We start from the raw sequence: 19,138 nt of genomic DNA, 5'->3' as shown, positions 1-19,138 counted from the left end.
ATTGTTTACTGCAACACTGCTGTAAAATAGGTTATACGTATGTAACAAATTTCTTGACATTTTTGCTGTTTTAAGTAACTATTATCTAGAGAGTCATATTGCATTTGAGCAAAACCTGAACATAGATACAATTCTAAAAAGTTTAAAATAAAGTTTATGCTTAACTAAATATATTCAAACACCAACACTTACTTTTTATATTTATGTGTTATCTATTCATTAATGTTTAATTCATAATTTATTTTTGATATCTTTGTAAATTACAATGTTGTAATTTAATCTATATTTAATGATTCTCATTTAAAATAAATAAAAAAATCAGAGAACAGTCCTTCGTGACAACTTCAACCCAGCAGCAATTAAAGACATTTGTATTATTAAAAAAACATATGTTAACACACATTAAAGAACAGCAAAGTGCAGCAAAGGCATGTGTCCATGGTGTTAGTTTTCACTAAGTGGTGTTATCAGGTCAAACCTGTTTGTATGTTAATGAGCTGAAACTGTTTTTTGCCTCTTTAAATACTTTCTTTTAATGCTATCAGCACAGGTCTGAAACCCGAAACCCATCATATAGATAATGGTTCCTCCCTTTACTGTTTACTTTGGAGCTTTAGCATTTCATTTAGTATTATGTCCAGATCCACAGCAATAAAACAAGGTTTGTATGGTATTATTACACATTTTTTTGTGTAGCATGTATTGTATATTTCTTCCACAAGCTCTGAAAAAATTAAGAGACCACTTCAGCTTCTAAATCAGATTCTCTGATTTTGCTATTTATAGGTTTATATTGTGTAAAATGAACATTGTTGTTTTATTTTATAAACTACAGACAACATTTCTCCCAAATTCCAAATAACAATATTGTCATTTTGAGCATTTCTTTGCAGAAAATGAGAAATGTCTGAAATTACACAAAAAGATGCAGAGCTTTCAGACCTCAAATAATGCAAAGAAAACAAGTTCATATTCATTTATTTATACTTTTTTTATTTAAAAAGTATAAAACCTCTGCAGGTAGGTGGCTAGTTAGCAAAATGGTGGGACGTGATATTTGTCAGTAACATTATTGCTATCTTGTTAAATTAAATTAAATTAAAAGCTGAATTGCAAATTGTAATCAGTCTAGCATTAAAGTTAACTTTTTAATAACATTATATTTTACATCTGCACATCTATTATTTAAAAAAAATGTAGTGCTATTGTTGTAAAACTGCAGATAAACGAGCTGCCTTGTAGATGCCCTATAGCACTGCGTCTAGATGACATCCTCATATTTTTGTGTTCTGTTAGGAAGCTAGTTAGCTTTGCTTGAAGTAGCTTTCAATAACATTAAATGTGTCTGTTAACTAAACAAATAAATGTTAGATTAGAATAGCTAGCTATTTTATAATTGGTGTCTCACTGTAATAAGCCAAAACCTGTTTCCCTTAGGGGAGAATGGGGTGAGTTGCGCCAATTTACTTAAAGTGAGTTGTTAAGACCCTGTGTTGTAATGCAGCCTGGCCTGCAGGGGCAGTGCAGGTTTGGGCAGGATGCTGCTTGGGTGACCTTCTGAACTGAGGGCACCTGGGAGAAGATATAGGTCTCTCCTCCAGATTCTCTCTCTCTCTCTTAGGCCTTAATCCTTTTTGTTTGTGGGCCTGTTAGGCCTCATTTTTGGTTTCTTTGATTTTTGTTACCACACACCTTTATATGCTGACCTTGATCCCTTCTTTTTACTTTCTTCCTTAATTTTGATTCCCCTAGACTTTAATTATAATAAATGATATTATTTGATTATTAAATCTGGTGTTACCTCCCCTCTTTTTATGTTGCGGTTTGTGTGAACGAGCTGGCCGTAACAGAGTTCATAGCAAGGCCATGACAGTAACACATTCAACTAAAATATGTACATATATTTCAGAATGTGGTGCATCCCTAGGAACAATCACTTTGGATCTGAAATATGGTATTTAAGAAATATAGCTTTCTGAAAAAAAGGTGTTGTGGCACAACTTGCCCCTGGTAGGTAGGTAGGTAGGTAGGTAGGTCGGTCGGTAGGTAGGTAGAAATGTACAGGATGTACAGGAAAGTGACAAGTGTCCAGGGGTGCAAATGAACAGTATATACAGTATAATGGTCCCAGGGTGTAGATGTACATAATACAAAGTGTTTTTCCAGTACAAATAAAAAAGTTGTGCATTTGGAGAGTATACATTGGGGTAAATTGTGCCATTTTTTTTCTTTTTAACTAAGTTATTTTACAACATCAAAGGGCACTTTTCTACAAGCCTATTGCATGAACATGTTTCAGCTCGTCAAATACTTGATGACAAGTCTGTTTTTTTTATATCCAGGTCTTATTTCTTTTCCATCTATCTTTCTTCTTTCTCTTATTTATCGTTTTAATGACATCATGCACATGTTCATCTCATAGTGTTGCCTACCAAAGCATTAAAACGTGTAAAATGGTTTCAGCCTTGTCTGTAACTGTTTAGACACACACAAAAAAACTTGACCATAGAAATTTTACTTTGAAAGGCAAAAAAAAACACTTTTGTAGTTTTGAAGTTAAATGTGCCTACTTCTCATGTAAAGAATCTCTCTAAGGAGCTGGTTGAGTTGACTCTTTCAACATATGTGATCACATAACAAATTTCTTCTATGGTTCCATAGAAACTGGGGGTTGCACAGCGGCCTGCTTGCACATATCACCCCACTTTACCTAATGTGATTTTTTAGTCAGCTACTGAATTGCACCACAAACTAAGATTAAGTTTCTTGTTAAATGTTGGTCTAAATAAATAATCTGTGTTGGCCAAATTTACAAACTGTAGTTGAACCCTAGTTAAGGCCAAACTAACTACTTTGCATATTCTCATTTTGACTCTTTAGGTGAATGGGGTGTACTAATCAATTCTGCTGGGGTTTTACCTGATGTTGGTCATGCTAATTGCATACTGGGCATTTTCCTTTCACCTATCACTCACCATCAGGGTGCAATCATTTTCTACAGGCTGCCTTCTATTGGGATTTATATATATGTTATATAATAGTTAACTGCCTGGCCCCGGTGTTTGAAGGCTATAGAGCAAATTACTATGTTTTGTGTTGCTGAGTGTGAGGATAGTCAGCAGAACTAACAAATTATAGGAACTTAAACTAAAACTTAAAATGACATTTTTAAACACATTAATAATGAATGATCAGAACTAAACTGGTGGTGGTTTTCTTTAAAACCAAAAAGTTTTAAAAACTTTAAAATGTAGATAAGTTTTCTTAACTTTTTCATTTTTACAGTGTACAGCATATGTTGAATTTTGATACTAAATGACTGGAAATTTTAACAAAACCAGAAAAAACAAACACTTAAAAATAGGCATGAAAGAATAATATATAATATGAATAATAACAGGTTTGGAACTCTGCACTTAATGATTTTACTGAGAGTTGTGCCTTCACACAGTGTGCTCCTAAGCACTAGACCCACTCTCTATCTTTACATGGCTGAGATGCTTGTGGTTTCTAAACCACTTTTACAACAATATCACTCAGTTTCTTGTGGAATGTCTGTGATGGAAGAAATTTCATGAACTGACTTGTTGCAGTGGTAGTTTCCTATTACAGTCCTATCCTGGAGTTCATTATTCTTTTAATAATGTTTGTAAAGGTGTAACAGAGTTTAAATATACATGTATTAATGTTAGAATTCCACACAATTCTTCTCATTGTGTAGTTTTATGCATGTTAATGTGGTGTGGCCAGCTAAATCTTCCCCCCTTTTTATATACTTTGATAAGAACTAAAGTGAGGATTGGTGAGAAGAAAAGAGGTGCCATTTATCCAAAGATAAAGGCTGTTTTATTCTGTTTATAGCATATTCTGACGAATCAGTGCCCTTTCGGTCCCCAGGAAATTACATACATAAATGTGCACACAAAATAACTTTAAAATACTTATTATTAAGTATAGTGTCTCTCACATTGCTCTAATTGCAAAAGTAAGATATGTAATAAAAAACTACTTAGAACTCTCAAAAAATAGCATTTGTTACCTGTCCCCCATTCTCTAACTATAAACTTTACCATGAAATATAATTATTAAAATCCTTCAGAGAGTAAATTTTTTGCATTGTTGTAAGACCCTAAATCACATCTATGCTTTAAAAATATATATTTTTTTCATAATAAATCTAGCTGCCATTTGGCGATTTTTCTTGTTTTTGCTAATTCTATGCTAAAAACGCATTCCTTTTACTTTCAGTCCTGTTACTCATAACATAAAAGATAACAGGACTGAGTACCAATAACAGAAGTGAGTTCCAACAGGAATGAGTAGAGTCCCTTTGATTATTGATTTATTAATGTGAAAATTTGTTAATGTAAACCACTTTTTTCCAATTCTGTTTTATTTTTCTGTTGATCATTTATACATTAGTTTAATAAATTGCATGATAATAAATTTGATCAATTTCAAGTTTGGATCTTCTTGAAAAAATAAAAATGCATATTTTAGAAGTGATTTGTTTCTCATAAATATCAATTATTTGAACATGCAGTCAACTATTTATTTAAAATAAACATTTTCTTAAAAGAAAATCAAAGGATTTAGTGGATTTGCTTTTAATCATGATTTTTAAATGTCACATGAGTTTTGGTAACAGGAATGAGAAAAATGTAACCATTCTAGGATTAAAAACATTGTAAAAGCTGTCTGAAATTGACAAGTAGATGTTTTGAAGAGTTAAATGTATGTGCTATTAGATTAAGAGTTGAAAAAAAGTTTAAGCTGGAAGAGTTACAACAAGCAAATGGTTTTAATTTTATAGATCAAGATAGTTTGTGTACATTTTATAGATTTTTATAGATAGTTTGTGTACGTTGGTTAGCACATTTCTAGGCTATACAGCTATGCTAGTTCAGCTAGTAATGCTAGTGTTAACCAGTATCTTAACATGGACAGAGAAGACTGGAGGGGAGAAAAGAAGTGCCCACCTATCTAAAACTAGGCTAGGCTAAGTGGCTATACAACTAATGCTAGTTCAGCTAGTTATGCTAGTGTGAGCTTGTATTGCCTATAAAATGCTATGATGTTCATTTTTGTCCTGTTATTAAGTTTAATAGCCTGGGAGCCTGTATGTATTTCTTAAAACTGCGTGAGAGAGGAGTGGAGAGGAGGAAAGAGGTGCCCACCTATCCAAAGCTAAAGGCTGTTTATTTTTGTTTATCAGGTATGGAGAATTTTTATTTTATAGATGTTTGAAGTTTGTGTACTTTGGTTAGCACACTTCTAGGTTAGGCTATACAGCTATGCAAGCTTAGCCAGTTATGCTAGTTTGAACCAATATTGCCTATAAAATGCTATGTTGTTTATCTGTTTTCCTGCTATTAAGTTTATTACCCTGTGTGCCTGTAAATATCACAGTACGGTGGTGAATATTGAATGTCCCAGCCCTTTTGTACATCTTAAAATGGAAAGAGAGGAGCGGGGAGGAGAAAAGGGGTGTCCACTTATCCAGTGCTAAAGGTATATTTCTGTTTATTAAAGATGATAAAATTCAGAGTATGTCCCATCTGTAACCACCACTGCGTAGCTAGGTACTTTATTTTTTATACCTGTGGTAATGTAACTGAATGAAACACCTGTATTCAGCTTTTAGGAGGTTTGCACCAATACTTCTGTCTATATAGTGTCGAAATAATCCGTATAAGATCTTTAAAGAACCATGTACAACAGGTTTTCTGTCATAGTGTAAACCCACTTAACCAGACAAAGAACCATTTCAGTTCTCTATAGCACAAAGACCTTTACTGAAGAACCATTGAATAGGTCATTTTTAGAGTTCATTTGCTCTTGGAAATTAACAAATGTTGTGCACTTTTTTAAATCCTGTTTGACCTTAAATTTTAATTTTTAAGGACCTTAAGATTGTATGCAGCATCATTTCATTGCCTTATTTCTTTGATATTTTTCTCTAATTTTAGAAGTAAGTGACTGCATCATAACTCTGTAGGAACATATAATAAATTTTGAATTGACCATTAAACATTTCACCATTAGTCTTTAGATCAAAACACTGAATATTTTGAAGCTATATATATATATATACATATATATATATATACATATATATATATATATATATATATATATATATATGTATATATATATATATATATATAGCTTCAAAACTATATATATAGTTCAGTAATTTCCTATCAATTTAGCAAGCCTGAGAAACAATCAACAATCACACAACAATTCATTATTTAACCTCTTTATTTCATTGATCTCTATGAGCACTGAGGATTGACTTCATAGGGCTTGAGGTCTTTAAGTAAGTTGGGGTTTATGGGATCCTCACTTGATTATTTTGGTCTCACTGGAGGAGGAGGAAGATGAAGTGACCACTTTGCCATCGACTACCTCTTCTGTGACAATCACCACCTTGCGAGTGGTTGATGATGAGGAGCTGTAAAAGTAGAAGATTGCTGTTATAAAACTGGTGCTGTAATGACACTAGCTTTTTCATTTATGTAATACATTTGATCTAATAGGTATATGCCAATAAATATATATCACAGGATTAATATAAGAATTAATATTAACATTTTTTACATGTGCTATAGAACGTCTTTGTAGTCTTCATTGCCTTAAGTATGTAATTTGCCAAACACACCCTACCTGAGGAAATGTCTAAAATGCTTGTATGTCTTGGTGATGTGAATCTACATATTATTGTGGATTTTAGTCTAAATTCCCAATCAGCATTTCCACTAGTTTGGCACAGTTACCAACCCCAAATCAAGCGACATTTCTGTTATTCTATTCTATATATTCTATATATTTGTGTTCTTGATCTTACCTGGTAGTAGTAGTGGTGGTCTCTCCATCCAGAAGTCTTCTGTACTCAGCGATCTCCAGCTCTAGTCTGGTCTTGATGTCCAGCAGCATCTGGTACTCGCGACCCTGGCGCTCCAAATCAGCACGGAGCTGCACCAGCTGCTCTTCCAGGCTGGTTACCTGTACCTGGTAGCCGGAGAGCATTCTAGCGTAGCGGTTCTGTGTCTCGGCGAGGGTGGCCTCAAGCGATGCTTTCTAAAAGTGGCAAAAAAGAGAGAAAAGAGAAGAACTTTACACCCAGTCATCTTCAGTTTACATAATTCTTAAACTACAGTTATCTAGAATTGATACAGTGTGTGAAAGTGTGGGACAGTCCTTACCATACTGAGCTGAGACTGCAGCTCGATCTCTAGACTCTGAAGTGTGCGCTTGACTTCTGTGATTTCAGATCTGGACGTCTGGAGAGTTTCCGTGCTGATGGAGACTTCTTTGTTCAGAGCTTCACTCTGTGTTAAAGCAAATCTTACAGTTAGACATTTAAATATTCCACACATTTGCATTCTAGCACACTGAAGCCAGGAAAGTATATATGGGAGGTGTGTATATAGTTTCGAATGTAGTACCTTGGTCTGGAACCAGGCCTCAAGTTCTTTACGGTTCTTGGAGGCAACGCTTTCATAGTGTTCACGGATTCCAGCCAGGACGGCGTTGAGGTCTTCCTGTGGTGCTGCGTCTACCTCCACATTCACCTGCCCACCCATCTGAGAGCGTGCCAGCAAGAGCTCCTGAAATTAAACCAAGAAAATTATAGCATAAGTTTGGAGGAAATTTGTGCAAACCTTCTAAATTGTGTCAACTTTTTAAGTTTTGTATTGAATGTACAGTATAAACTGGTGCCATGATATACGTGAATGAGATTTCATCAGTTAGATTTTTGAGCAATTAAAGTAGCATGCTGTTTGCATAATAAGTATTTCTGATGTACCTCCTCGTGGTTCTTCTTCAGGTAGACCAGCTCGTCTTTCAGCCCCTCAACCTGCATCTCCAAATCAGACCTGGCCAAAGTCAAGTCCTCCAGAACCTTCCTCAGACCAGCAATATCAGCTTCAACAGACAGTCTCATAGCGAGCTCGTTCTCGTACCTGGGCAGACATTTAGAGGTTTAGACAAATGTTTTCTGAGATGTCACCAAACTTGAGACAATGAATTGACTGGTGGAATTAAACTGGTGGTATATTTTTTTGCCCTTTAGATCATTAGCTTACTTGACTCTGAAGTCATCTGCTGCCAGCTTGGCATTATCAATGCTGAGGTAGATTCCACCGTTCACTGTGATGGCATGCTGGATCTACAAACACAAAATGAAAAAAACAAATGTGAGTGAAAATCTAAACCAATTATTTTCTACCCAGTCCTTAGGGACCTTCAGAACACCTCACCAATGTATGTAGTTGTAGCTGAGCACACCAGAGTGTCTCTTATCTTTTTTTATCTGTACAGGTTTTGATAACTTTTTAACTGGTGTGTTCTATCAGATGAAGAGGTTTATTTTCTGTTTGATGTGAATGTGATTGCACTAAACAGCACAACATGGTATTGCCTGGAGAGAATCTTAAAAGATGTAAGAAAGATGTCATAGAAGGACCCTATGTAATGCAGTAAAACAAGCAGCATCACAAATAAGCTTGGCACACTTTTGTAATTTGGTGATTCTTTGGAAATTTAGATTTTACTAGTTATTTGCAATGTATTAATATGTAATGTACTTAATATACCGTATTTCCAAAACAAAATGAAATACAGTGCATTCAAATAGTCAACATAAGAGCCTACAAGCATTTAAAGCTTTTAATGATACTGAATCAACAATATCTTGCTCCTTAAGAACAGAGGAAAGTGCAATAGCAGTAAATCAGGTTTACCTTGGCCTGGAGGTCAGTGATGGTGACGTAGAAGGCAGAGTAGTCACGAGCCTTGGGGGACGCCTTGCTCTCCAGGAACTGGCGAATCTTCAGCTCCAGGTCAGCGTTGGCCTTCTCCAGAGAGCGCACCTTCTCCAGGTAGGTGGCCAGGCGGTCGTTGAGGTTCTGCATGGTGGCCTTCTCGTTGGCGGACACATCAACGGCATCAGCCAGGTTGAAGCCGCTTGCACTGCTGCTGGCTGTGGAGATGCGAACCCCAGATCCTCCGGCTCCACCGTAGACGCTGCCAGACCTCATGCTGCCCAGACGGGCTCCGCTGGAGGCAGAGAGCAGGGGACTGGCCCTCATGGACCCGCCGGAGGAGACAAAGCTGCGGCTGGAGAAGCTGGTGTTCATGGTGCTGCTGGAGATTCAGGTCCCTTCTGCTCAGGCTGGAGGGTAGTGAGTGGAGAACAGAGGGAAAGCGGTCCATTTTATTCTCGCAGTGGAGGAGCCAGGAGGGGGTTTGGGGGTGAAGACCCACCCCAAATTCCGCTAAACCTGACAAACCTGTCATAAAGAAATCAATCCAGAAAGAGATTGACAAGCAATGAGTGGAATTTGTGACATGTTGATGTTGAAACTGGATGGTGGTGTTGCAAAACTCTCACTTCTGTCATGAATTGATCAAGAAACACCTTTTTTGTAGAGTGTGTTAAATCTATTAAATCGTGCAATGTAATAAAATACAAATATTTTATATTTGGAATAGGTTTTCATTTAAAGCTACACAATGAAAAAAATGTCTTATTTGTGTCACCGGGGAAAGGACGCACACCGGGTATTTTATTCTGATTTTTATGTATTTAAAACAATAAAAATAAAATTAATATACTGTAAAACCCTAACTTAGAACACAGTACAGTATTTGGTAGTGGCACTAATTACAGAAAATAGATAAATAACATTAATACCACATTAATACCATTAACAGAGCTCTTTTTATATTTGTTTTTAAGCTCACCTTGATCTACTCAGCTTTACTCAACAAGATTTGAGCATTTCATCAAGAGAACTTGGACAAACAGCTTCTGTAACCCAGAAAAATACAAGGCTTGACCACGAGGAGCACACTACCCCACTGAAACAATGCCATCTGCCCGCATCTGGTTGTGATTCATCCAAAATACATGTTTAGAAAGGCAATATAGGCATCTACTACTGTTATAGGCCAACTAAACCTTATATTGTTCAGTATTTCCTGATTTTTACCTCTTATTTCATTAGGATGGCTCTGGATGGATCCAAAAATGGAGCACCACCATTCACTGCAGCTTGAGCCTCCTTCTCTACCATGTAGAGGTGGGCGGATCGATCCAAATATCGATAATATCGATACCAACGCTGGTATTGGTATTGTGCAATACTCGTGTAAAAATATCGATATTCAAGCTTTTTTCTCTGCCGCACGCACTGACTGCTTCGCACGAGATTCACCACAGTCTACTCTCTGGTCTCTTGTTGTTGCACATGCGTCACATGGCTCAGCAAAGCCAGCCAAACCGCCACGCAGGTAGGCTCAGCCTGGCCCCGCCCACTCAGCGCTCTCCTCGAGTCGACACGCCTCTACCTCAGGAGATTTGTGTTGAGTGATATTTTTTTTACACTCTGTTTATTTAAGAAAAACTTGCATTTGAATTGCACTGAAAGGAAGACAATTCCTTATTTTTTATTGTTTTTCCAAATGACAATTCTATTAAAAAAAGAAACAAAGAAACAAAGAACTAGAAAAGATGTCTAGTGAGGGGAGAATTTTTATTTTATTTTTTTATATTTTTTTATTTTATATTTAAACTTTGTTTTGTTACTGTTCCATTGTTTCTAAACAAAAAATGTTGATTGTGATACTAAAGTATTTAGTTATCACTTACAATATTTGGTGAAATTATGTCCTAGGTTTTTGGATCATTTGGATCTATAAAGCTTAAATATTAAAAAGTATCGGTATCAGTATCGATATCGGCAATACTGGCCCTGCGTTTACTTGAAAATTCCCGGTATCGCCCACCTCTACTACCATGCTCTTAGCTCCTCCCTTTCCTCTCTCAGGGTGACAACACTTCTGATAGTGTTTCTTAAAGTTACAGACACACATTTTAAAGGTGTATTCTCCATTCACCACCTGGCTACATTTGTTTTTCTCAATTGTTTTAATTCAGCCACATTGGAGGGGTTTTGAGGATGATTGGCCTGTTTAAGGTTATGCCACTGCATTTCAATCAGACTTAGACTAGGCCACTCCAAAACCTTCATTTGTTTTTTTCTTCTTGAGCCATTTAGAGGTGGACTTGTTTGTGTGCTTTAAATCATTGTACTGCTGCAGGACCCAAGTAGGCCTGAGATTAAAGTCACAAAATGATGGTCAGACATTCTACTTTAGGATTTTCTGGTAGAGAGCATAATTTATGGTTCCATTATTACAGCAAGTTGTCCAGGCAAATAAAGCAGCAAAGCAGACCAAGACCATCACACCACCATGTTTGACTTTCAGTATGATGTTTTTTTCTTTTAATTACAGTTGCAAGAAAAAAGCACGTAAACCCATTGGGATTACTTGGATTTCTACATAAATGTGTCATTAAATGTGTTCTGATCCTTATATAAGTCACAACAATAGACAAACACAGTCTACTTAAACTAATACCACACAAAAAAATATATGTTTGCATGGTTTTATTGAACACAGCATGTTAATATTCACAGTGAGGGGGAAAATAAGTATTTGAACCCCTAGGCTACTGACTTTTTTAAGAGCTAAATTGGAGCCAGGATGTGATGAGATTGCTGTGCTTAAGAAGCTTTGCTTGATGTGAATCATACTCTCAGAAGACCTACGTTCAAGAATGGTTGACTTGCATGAAGCTGGAAGGGTTACAGAAGTATCTCTAAAAGCCTTGATGACCATGTGACCACGGTAAGACAGACGGTCTACAAATGGAGAAAGTCCAGCACTACTTGCTACTCTCCTTAGGCGTGGTCGTCCTGTAAAGATGACTGTAAGAGCTGAGGAAGAATCCTATTGTGTCAGCTAAAGACTTACAGAAATCTCTGGCACATGCTAAACATTTTTTAAAAGGCAAACATTAAACAATAATGAAGTTCATGGGAGGACACTACGGAGGAAGCCACTGCACTCCAAAAAAAACATTGCTGCAAGTTTGAAGTTTGCAAAATAGCACTGAGATGTTTCACGGCAGTACTGGCTAAATATTCTGTGGACAGATGAAACCAAAATTGAGCTGTTTGAAAGGAACACAGAACGCTACATTATGTGTGGAGAAAAAAGGGGTCAGCACAGCATCATCAAAACCTCATCGCAACTGTGAAATATGTTGGAGGGAGCATCATGGTTTTGGGCTGCTTTGCTGCCTCAGGGCCTGGACGGATTGCCGTCATTAACAAAAAAAATAATTCCCAAGTTAACCAAGACATTTTGCTGGAATAATTAAGACCATCTGTCCGCCAACTGAAGCTCAACAGAGGATGGATGAGGCAACAGCACAACAGTCCAAAACATAAAAGTAAATCAACAACCGAATGGCTTCAACAGAAGAAAATATGCCTTCTGGAGAGTCCTGACCTCAACCCAATTGAGATGCTGTGGCGTGACCTCAAGAGAGCGATTCACACCAGATATCCCAAGAATATTGCTGAACTGAAACAGTTTTGTGAAGAGAAATGGTCCAAAATTCATCCTGACTGTTGTTTAGGTCTGATCTGCAACTACAGGAAACATTTGGTTGAGGTTATTGCTGCCAAAGGAGGGTCAACCAGTTGTTAAATCTGTGCTTGTCTATAGTTGAGACTTAGATGAAGATCAGAACACATTTAATGACCAATTTATGCTGAAATCCAAGTCATTTCAAAGGGTTCACATACATTTTCTTGCAACTGTATGTGTTGTAATGCCAGACACACAGCTTCCAAAAAGTTCTCCTGAGAATCATCAAGGAGTTTTTAAGCAAACATGAGATGGGCCTTTGTGTTCTTTTTAATTAGCAGTGTTTTTTGTGTTGGAGCTCTCCCATAGATACCATTTTGCCCAGTCTCTTTCTTATTATTGAATCATTAGCACTGACATTTACTGAGGCAAGTAAAACCTGTAGGTTTCTGTGACCTCCTGGAGGAGTTGTCCATGTCCTTTTGGGGTACTCTCTCTATTCAAGTGATGCCTTGATTCTACATGCCCTGGGGATGGGGAAGGGGGAGATTGCAGGTTGTCAACATTTGAAAATGCTTTTTGTAATTAATTAGGTTATCTTTGCCTGATATTAAAGTTTGCTTGATAATCTGAAAAATAGAAGTATACAAGTATACAAAATAGCTATCTGTACGTTAAACACATTGTTTTAGATTTTACTAGTTTTACTAGTTTGCACATAATGGCTTTTAGAGGAGTAAACATGAATAAAGACTGTAATCAAGCAGGGGCTTGACATGCAGTGAGAGGAATCTATAAACTAGGGCTGTTGGTATTAGTGGACTGATAAACAGATAAAGAGAAGCACCAGCATTCAAGCACCTACATATAAACCCATAGCATTGCATAAGCCCTTTTATTTCATTATGCACTGCACAGTGTATATAAACTAGAGTGTGCAAACTTTTGACTGCATACAGTGATGATGCAAAACCTAAACTTTATTGTTTAAATACAATATATTTATATTAATCACTGATTTGAACAACAGTTGCTACAGTGTAGAACATTTACTACTTAAACTGAACAAATTATATTTTGGAAGGTGAGACAAATTATATGTAGTCAATATGTGTAGTATGTTTCACTAACAATATTGTATAATGAATTAACTTATTTCTGCTTAGTTGATTAAATTAGAGAAGGAGTCCTATTCCATTTGACTAAGCAGTGGAGCAAAGCATAGAGACAATTCTGAAGGGTTTGTGCTCAACTACATATTGTCAAATGGTAAGACTTTCATTTTCTCACAAGCATATTAGTAGGTTATTTTCATATATATCCTTTATATGCAATTCATAATTGTTTATTTTTTCAAAAATCCAGCATACATTTAATGACTTTCATTTAAACCAATACAAATAAACTTGAAAGATGAAGACAATTCCAACTTTGGAGCTTTAGAGTTTTATTTGGTATCATGTTCATTATCAGGTCAGACCTGCATGTGTATGTTAATGAGCTGAAACTGCCTTTGTCTCTTTAAGGACTCTCTTTAAATGCTGGTTATGGTATGGTATGGTATGGTATGGTATTTAAATGGTGGTTAGAGTATTGGTGAGATATATACAGGTGGGATGCTGAAACCTGAAGAACATCACGCAGATAATGGATAGAAGAATGGATTTGGTTGTAAAGCAATTGATTAATAGGAACCTTTTCCAGTTTTCACCTTCATATTTTGTCCAAAATGCATAAACATTAATGTTTATATTATTATTAGTGTTTAGATCAAAACATCTTGAGTATTTTAACAGATATGTATGTAATCAGGTGGGTCCAGAATTTTAACTGGAACAAACAAGCAAGTATGAGAAACAAACAACAAGCAGACAACAATTCAATATTTAACCTCTTTATTCATTGATCTCTATGAGCACTGGGGATTGACTTCATAGGGCTTGAGGTCCTCATTTCAGTTGGAGTTTAGAGGATCCTCACTTGGAAGATTTGGTCTCACTTGTGGAGGAGGATGATGAACTGACCACTTTGCCGTCCACGACCTCTTCTGTGACAATCACCACCTTGCGAGTGGTTGATGTTTTGGAGCTGTAAGAGTAAAAAAGATTGTTGTGTTTTAAAACTGGTGCAATAAATCATAGTAACACTAGTTATGACTTTTATACAGTGGTAGCTAATGGTTATGGTACCAATACATGTAAGTGTCGTTGTTAAATGTTTTAATCATTAAATGTCTCTTTGCCAGAACGTATTTTTATGCTTTTTATTACCACAGGTATTGCATTTGCAGCCACACCCTACCTAGTAAAATTGGTAATTCATAAGAATCCACATATTATCATGGCCTTCGTCTGGAAATCCCAATTCAAGGGACATCTCTTTTACTGTGTTTTTGATCTTACCTGGCAGTAGTGGTGGCAGTCTCTCCATCCAAAAGCCTTCTGTACTCAGCGATCTCCAGCTCTAGTCTGGTCTTGATGTCCAGCAGCATCTGGTACTCGCGACCCTGGCGCTCCAAATCAGCACGGAGCTGCCCCAGCTGCTCTTCCTGGCTGGATACTTGTACCTGGTAGCCGGAGAGCATTCTAGCGTAGCGGTTCTGTGTCTCGGCGAGGGTGGACTCAAGCGATGCTTTCTAAAAGTGGCAGAAAAAAGTAGGCAGAAGATAGATTTAGAGGAGAACCTTACACCTAGTTATCTTCAGTTTCTCGTAATTCTTCAACGAAGAGTGTGGGACAGTCCTTACCATACTGAGCTGAGACTGCAGCTCGATTTCTAGACTCTGAAGTGTGCGCTTGACTTCTGTGATTTCAGATCTGGACGTCTGGAGAGTTTCTGTGCTGATGGCGACTTCTTTGTTCAGAGCTTCAGTCTGTTTGAAAACAAATCTTACAGTTAAACATTTGAATGTTCCACACATTTGCATTCAAGCACACTGGTATACTGGTACGGATGCGTTTAAGGTGAATTAAACAGGGTTGAATGTAGTACCTTGTTCTGGAACCAGGCCTCAAGTTCTTTGCGGTTCTTGGAGGCAACGCTTTCATAGTGTTCACGGATTCCAGCCAGGACAGCGTTGAGGTCTTCCTGTGGTGCTGCGTCTACCTCCACATTCACCTGCCCACCCATCTGAGAGCGTGCCAGCAAGAGCTCCTGAAAAAAAAAAAACAAGACACAGTGTTAGAGGCATTGAATGGGACCCTGCTCTAACCTTCTCTAATATTTTTACTGTTTTGTTATTTTTTTTACAAATCAACTCTGATGTACCTCCTCGTGGTTCTTCTTCAGGTAGATCAGCTCATCCCTCAATCCCTCAACCTGCATCTCCAGGTCAGACCTGGCCAAGGTCAACTCATCCAGAACCTTCCTCAGACCAGCAATATCAGCTTCAACAGACTGTCTCATGGCAAGCTCGTTCTCGTACCTGGGCAGAAATTTAGAGGTTTAGATATCTTGTGTATTGGTGTATTGTATTGGTTATAACTGTTGGTTTCTAAAGATCATTTACTTACTTGACTCTGAAGTCATCTGCTGCTAGCTTGGCATTATCAATGCTGAGGTAGATTCCACCGTTCACTGTGATGGCATGCTGGATCTACAAACACAAAATGAATAAAACATCTGAGTGAAAATCTAAACCAGTGATTTCCAACCCAATCCTTGGAGACCTTTAGATAAGAACACCTCAACAATGTATGTAGTTCTAGGTTGCCTGGTCTGGGTGTGGTGGGAGCTTGAGTTGAGCACAACAGATTATCCCAAAGGAGCGGAACTCAGTTGAACTGATCCAAACCTTTCATAAAAGGTTTTCAGCATTGTAAAGGCTTTTTTGCTGTGGTTCATATTCATAACTTTAATCTTTTTCATCTGTTCAGTTTTTGATGCCTTTTCAATTGGCAGGTAGTATCAGGTGAAACCCTTTGAAGATTTTTTTTTGTTCTGTGCAACGAACAATATGACAGGGTGTGGCCATAAGGGAGGTATGCATTTCTACACAGCTTGGAGCAACACAAGGGGGGGTAAAAAGGGAAGCTGGTCAAAGAAAAGATGTAGTAGAAGCAACCTGTGAGGTAATGCAGGTAATAAAATCTGAGATCTGTCTGGATCTAATTCATGTTGTAATTTGACGATTCAGTGTTTTGTTAAAAGTGTTTTCAGTAGGCTTATATTCAAATAGTTGACATAAGATTACCCCCCCAAAAAAGCTTTAGGAGGTACCAGATCAACAATATCTTTTTACTAAACATAAGAGGAAAGTGCAATAGCAGTAAATCAGATTTACCTTGCCCTGGAGGTCAGTGATGGTGACGTAAAAGGCAGAGTAGTCACGAGCCTTGGGGGACGCCTTGCTCTCCAGGAACTGGCGGATCTTCAGCTCCAGGTCAGCGTTGGCCTTCTCCAGAGAGCGCACCTTCTCCAGGTAGGTGGCCAGGCGGTCGTTGAGGTTCTGCATGGTGGCCTTCTCGTTGGCGGACACATCAACGGCATCAGCCAGGTTGAAGCCGCTTGCACTGCTGCTGGCTGTGGAGATGCGAACCCCAGATCCTCCGGCTCCACCGTAGACGCTGCCAGACCTCATGCTGCCCAGACGGGCTCCACTGGAGGCAGAGAGCAGGGGACTGGCCCTCATGGACCCGACGGAGGAGACAAAGCTGCGGCTGGAGAAGCTGGTGTTCATGGTGCTGCTGGAGATTCAGGTCCCTTCTGCTCAGGCTAGAGGAGAGTGAGTGGAGAACTGAGGGAAACCGGTCCATTTTAACCCCGCAGGGGAGGATCCAGGAGGGGGTCAGGGGGGAAAGATCCACCCCTTAGGCAAATTCCACCAAACTAGACAAACCTGTCATGAAAGAAGCAATCCAGCAGAGACTTGACAAGCAGTGAGTGGAATCTGTGGCTTGTTGATGTTGAAACAGGATGGTGGTGTTGCAAAACTCTCACTTCTGTCATGACTTGATCAAGAAACACCTTTTTTTCACAAACTATAGTATATTAGTAAATGAAAGAGACAAGCCATAGGTACAATCTGTACGTTATATGATACATGTTGATGCAATTTTGAAAACTTTTTGAGAGTGGAGATGTGTGTATTATGATTTCAACATAGAGATATGAACTGAGTCCGTATTCAGTCAAAAGTGCACACTGCAAAAATCATCTCTTAGCAAGTAAATTCAACGTAAATCTAATATAAATCCACTAACAGTTTTTCCTTTTCTTATTATTTTCTACATTGTAGATTTATATTGCAGACAATATTGACTATGAAGAATGCTTATGCTATTATGAAGTAAACAAAAAAGTGTTAAACAAGCCAGAATATGTTTAGTACTTTAGATTCTTCAAAGTAGCAGCTTTGCCCAGTCTTGGCATTATTTTCTCAGTCTGTTTCATGTGGTAGATCCTGGAATGTTTCTGTTTCTGCACCACTGACTGAAAAAAACCTAGAAAGACATCAACAGTCAAAAGTTCATTGCTATCTTGGCATTGAATTGTCAACACAGATGTGTGCCCAACACTTTTAAACTTCTGGGGCTTGAAAATCTTTTTAGGATGTAACATTTATCACTCATCTGTGTATTTTAACCTGAACATATAATGATACAGGCAAATGCATATATAATTTCTCACACATGCATTATCATAAATTATCAAGCACATTTATAAAATAGGAATTTGGTATTACTAATTTGTGTTCTGCCCAATGGGGATATATATTACTCTATCTAGAACTATCCTTAACTATGAACTATGCATAAAACACACTGTTCTAGATGGTACCAATCAGGTTTTTGCACATACTTATAAAGAAGTTAAAAATCTGCCTATAGACAATCATCAAAAAGAGTCTTGACATGCAGTCAGTGGAATCTATAAACTGGAGCTGTTGAGAGACAGTGTTGGTGGACAAACAGATAAGAAAGCCTCTGGCTATTCCTTTTAGCACCAGCAGAGTAAAAGCACATACTCGTAAAACCTGCGTAACCTATACTTATGTATGTGTTATACACTGCACAACTTTTATCTGAAGAATAGTAGAACCATAGAATGGGTTGTGTTAGTGTTTTACTGTATAATGATGATGCAAAACCACAGTAAATGGAAATACATAATATTAATGACTGATGCAAGAGAAAAGGGAATCTGCACTGTAAAACATTTCACTGCAAGACCTAAGCGTATATTTTGGTAGGTGGAAACAATGTTAAATGTAGTCATTGTGTAAAATGTTGTACACTATAAAACTTGTGTAAAATATTTTGTTCTTCTTATTATGTAACATATTTCTAGACAGCTTAGTAGGGGTGGGCAATATTATATCGTATACAATATATCGTGACAGAAATTTCATGATATTAAAAATCCATATCGTGATAACAGGGCTGTTCTGTCTTAAAATTAGTCTATTATTCACTGTGAAGCTTTAGGTGTATTTATTGTATAATTGTTTTAGTTTGCAGTTTATATGCATGCACTAAATATTCTGCAATATTTTTTGCTGCATTATATTACTTTAAGCTGTATTATTTATTTTGCCACATTATGATTATACTGTTATACTATTATACTATATTCCTGAAATGAATGAATTATTTTAGTTTTCCTATATCGCCAGGTATATCGTTATCGCAAAAATACCCTGAAATATTGTGATATTATTTTAGAGCCATATCGCCCACCCCTAGTGCTT

At 37.3% G+C, this 19,138-nt stretch overlaps 1 protein-coding gene across 3 annotated transcripts; it reads right to left on the bottom strand.

Annotated features, from left to right (window-relative positions):
- Positions 1–6,246: 6,246 nt before the first annotated feature.
- On the bottom strand, positions 6,247–17,196 carry LOC107197050 (keratin, type I cytoskeletal 13). 3 transcript variants are annotated; one of them, XM_049476359.1, is made up of 7 exons: positions 16,733–17,196; positions 8,094–8,176; positions 7,814–7,970; positions 7,452–7,613; positions 7,209–7,334; positions 6,851–7,083; positions 6,247–6,457 (listed from the first exon to the last, which is right to left on the bottom strand). In XM_049476359.1, the coding sequence occupies exons 1-7, from the start codon at positions 17,126–17,128 to the stop codon at positions 6,346–6,348; spliced, it is 1,269 nt and encodes a 422-aa protein (XP_049332316.1). In that variant the 5' UTR covers positions 17,129–17,196; the 3' UTR covers positions 6,247–6,345. The 3 variants fall into 3 exon arrangements, with proteins under 3 accessions (XP_049332316.1, XP_049332315.1, XP_022538749.2); XM_049476358.1 differs by lacking the exon at positions 16,733–17,196 and adding an exon at positions 8,751–9,210; XM_022683028.2 differs by lacking the exons at positions 6,247–6,457; positions 6,851–7,083; positions 7,209–7,334; ... (1 more) ...; positions 7,814–7,970; positions 8,094–8,176 and adding exons at positions 14,329–14,538; positions 14,853–15,085; positions 15,197–15,322; ... (1 more) ...; positions 15,718–15,874; positions 15,963–16,045 and having other exon boundaries at positions 16,733–17,195.
- Between the last annotated feature and the right edge of the window lie 1,942 nt (positions 17,197–19,138).

Source organism: Astyanax mexicanus, chromosome 3, assembly GCF_023375975.1.
Source record: "Astyanax mexicanus isolate ESR-SI-001 chromosome 3, AstMex3_surface, whole genome shotgun sequence".
Lineage (NCBI taxonomy): Eukaryota > Metazoa > Chordata > Actinopteri > Characiformes > Acestrorhamphidae > Astyanax > Astyanax mexicanus.
The sequence above is the reverse complement of the archived record's forward strand: the minus strand, read 5'-3'. Positions and strand labels throughout refer to the sequence as shown.